We start from the raw sequence: 3625 nt of genomic DNA on the forward strand, positions 1-3625 counted from the left end.
AAAGTTTTAGCCCAGTTGGTATGGCTCAGTTGTTGAGTGTTGACCTATGAACCAGGAGGTCACATTTTGATTCCCTGTCAGGGCATATGCCTAGGTTGGGGGCTCGATCCCCAGTGTGGGGTGTGCAGGAGGCAGCCGATCAATGATTATCTCTCATCCTTGATGTTTCTATCTCTCTCTCCCTCTACCTTCCTCTCTGAAATCAATACCAGGGCCCAGGCTGGGGAGGAGCCTGCAACCGAGGTACGTGCCCTTGACTGAAATTGAACCCGGGACCCTTAGGTCCACAAGCTGACGCTCTATCCACTGAGCCAAACCAGCCAGGGCAATAAAAAAATTTTTTTTTAAAGTTTTATTGACACGCATCCCTATTCATTTACATACTGTCTATGACTATTTTCTAGCAACAACAGCAGAATTGAGTGCAGAGACTGTGGTCCATAAAATATTTACTAACTGGCCTTTTATGGTACAGGTTTGCAGAGCCCAGACCTAGATTATAACACGCCCTTCTCCATCCCACCCTGCTACCCTCTGCTACACCCTCAGAGGTAACAATGATCCTGAACTTTGGGTTTACCATTCTCTTATGTTTTTCATTAATAGTTTTATCAACATGTAGGAATGAACAATATTATTGAATTTTTTGCTTGTTCGAGTCTTGTAAAATAACTGTATATTATTGAATTTTGCTTGTTTTCGAGTCTTGTAAAATAACTGTATTCAGTAATCACCTGCAACTTGCTTCTTGCTGAAGTTATGAGGTTCAATTGCTTCTCAGCCTTTAGGCGAAGATCAAGTGAAGTTATGAAGTTCACCTGCAGCCTGAGAGCCCTGGCCTCACTTTCTGAGCTGTATGCGTGATAGTCCACTGGTGACTACATCACCATTTTAACATTATTTTCATACACCCGTGTTCATAGCAGCATTATTCACAATAGCCAAAGATGGAAGCAACCCAAGTGTCCGTCAACTGATAACTGGGTAAACATAATGTGATCCATCCATACAATGGAATATTACTCTGCCTTAAAAAGGAAGGCAATTCTAACACCTGCTACAACGTGGGTGAATCTGGAGGGCATTATGCTCATGAAATAAGCTAGATACAAAAGGACAAACACTGTATGATTTCACTTATATCCTAGAGCAGTAACATTCATAGAGACAGAAAGTGGGGGCTGGGAAGAGGGGATGGGGAGTGAGTGTGTAATAGGGGCAGAGTTTCAGTTTGCGAAGACCAAGTTCTGGAGATGGATGGTGGTGAAGGCTGCATAACAATGTGAATGTACTGAATGCCACAGAACTGGACACTTAAAAATGGTCAAAATAGCCCTAGCTGGTTTGGTTCAGTGGATAGAGCGTCGGCCTGCGGACTTGAGGGGTCCTGGGTTCAACTCTGGTCAAGGGCACATGCCTGGGTTGCAGGCTCCATCCCCAGTAGGGGGTGTGCAGGAGGCAGCCAATTGATGATTCTCTCTCCCCATTGATGTTTCTGTCTCTCTCTCCCTCTCCCTTCCTCTCTGAAATAAAGAAAAATATATTTAAAAATAAAATAAAAATAAGTCCTGCTTGAAGGACTTCCTTTAAAAAAAAATGGTTAAAATGGTAAATTTTATGTTGTAGGTACTTTACCACAATTTTTAAAAAGGTAGTGCATTGTCAAACTTTAACTCTTTATTCACTAAATTGTTTCAGTCTCTAAATAACATAATACTTTTTTTTTTTTAATCCTCCGGCCTAGAAACGAATCTGCAACCCAGGCACATGCCCTTGACCGGGAACCGAACCTGAGACCTTTTGGTGTGTGGGTTACACTCTAACCACTGAACACGTTGGCCAGGGCCATAAGAAAAATGTAAAAAGCAGTATCCTGGCCCTGGCTGAGTAGTTCAGTTGATATCATTAGAGCATCATTCCAAAATGCACGGTTTCAGGTTCCATCCCTTGTCAGGGCACATACAAGAAACAACTAATGAATGTGTATAAGTGGAACAACAAATCGATGTTTCTCTCTCTCCCCCTCCCTTTCTCTTTCTCTTCCTCTCTAAAAATCAATCAATAAAAAAATAAATAAAAATTATTTTTAAAAAAAGCAATATCCTTACGTTATGTGTATTTTACCACAATTAAAATTTTAAATTAATTCTATTGCTGATGAACATTTGGGCGGCTTCCAGGGTTTTGCTATCAGCACAGTGCTTCTTGACGCTCTATCCACTGAGCCAAACCAGCCAGGGCCACAATTAAAATTTTAAATTAATTCTATTGCTGATGAACATTTGGGCGGCTTCCAGGGTTTTGCTATCAGCACAGTGCTTCTCTGGACCTTCCAGAGCCGGGCTCCTAGTGCATGGGGACAAGTTTCTCCCGGGGGCATTCCCAGGAGTGGAATTGCTGTGTTGTAAATTCAGGAAAGTCTTTTACATGGAATTGTATTTCGCATATAACTCTGAGCTCAAAGATATGGGCTTTGTACACTCTGACCTCATTAAGTCTCACAGTCCTGAAGTAGGTGCTTTCATTACGCACATTTTTTTCAGAGAGGGGTCAAGTAACTTGCCGGAGGACGCACAGCTGGTGTGGGGCTGACCTGGGAGCCCCTGCCCTGCTCTGGGATCCACCCTGCTTGTACCCCCGTATTCTGCCACGGTTTAGGGCTGTCAAGGCACGGAGCTCACCATTGATGCAGCCAAGCTCATCACTCATGTCCTTACAGTCATGCTCCCGGTCACACTGCTGGCTGCCATGGATGCAGGTCCCATCGAAGCACTGGAACTCGTCAGGCCGGCATGTGGCCACAGCTAGGAAAGACAGAGCACGTGTTGATTTTTCTCAAGGAGAGGCGGAGACGCAAGAATCCCCATCACTGAAGAAGCAATTTTCCGACAGCCTTACAGGAATCGGCTGCCCTGGGCCTTGGGGACAGCATGTAAATGGAGGAGCCTTAGACATGGAAAAACAGACCCAGCCTCCTCCACCTGTAGGAGACAGTGGCTATCCATTTTATCTGCTTCTTTGAGCAGGAAAAAAAGAGAAGAGGTGGCCTTCCTTCCCAACATGGAGGAAAACTCCCCAGGTGCATCTATTTTTGTATTCTCAAATGTAACCAATGTAGATTTTAGATGATTTCCTTTCTTTTATGGCAACAGTACTTTTTTCCTTCATGAAGAAGAATCATGAAAAATTATTACTAAAGCAACAAAGCCAAGTTTGGAAAATTGGAAAGGGGAGGAAAGCACCCGGAACCCAAATATCCCACCACAGCCATCAAGGTTTTCCTAGACTTCTTTCCAGTTTTGCTTCACATGCTTTTTTAGATCACATAATTCATTAAAAAACTATACGCCGGCCAGTGTGGCAGAGTGGTTCAGCATTGACCTGTGAACCAGGAGGTCACAGTTTGATTCCCGTCAGGGCATATGACTGAGTTGAGGGCTCAATCCCCAGTAGGGGGCCTGCAGGAGGCAACCAATCAGTGATTCTATCTCATCATTGACGTTTCTATCTCTCTCTTCCTCTCCCTCTCCCTGAAATCAATGAAAACAGGGTTGTTGTTTTTTTTTTTTAAAAAAAAGAAAAAGAAATAAAATAGCCCTGGCTGGTTTGGCTCAGTGGATAGAGC

The 3625-nt window shown here is 43.6% G+C and overlaps 1 protein-coding gene across 1 annotated transcript in view; it reads right to left on the reverse strand.

Moving 5' to 3' along the window:
• The window catches only part of LDLR (low density lipoprotein receptor), a 61847-nt gene that overhangs the window by 19645 nt on the left and 38577 nt on the right, over positions 1–3625 (reverse strand). Inside the window, exon 7 of the mRNA XM_014535733.1 lies at positions 2682–2804. Coding sequence (XP_014391219.1) covers positions 2682–2804 — 123 coding nt within the window. The remainder of the gene's footprint in view (positions 1–2681; positions 2805–3625) is intronic.

This window comes from Myotis brandtii, unplaced genomic scaffold, assembly GCF_000412655.1.
Source record: "Myotis brandtii unplaced genomic scaffold, ASM41265v1 scaffold1496, whole genome shotgun sequence".
Classification (NCBI taxonomy): domain Eukaryota; kingdom Metazoa; phylum Chordata; class Mammalia; order Chiroptera; family Vespertilionidae; genus Myotis; species Myotis brandtii.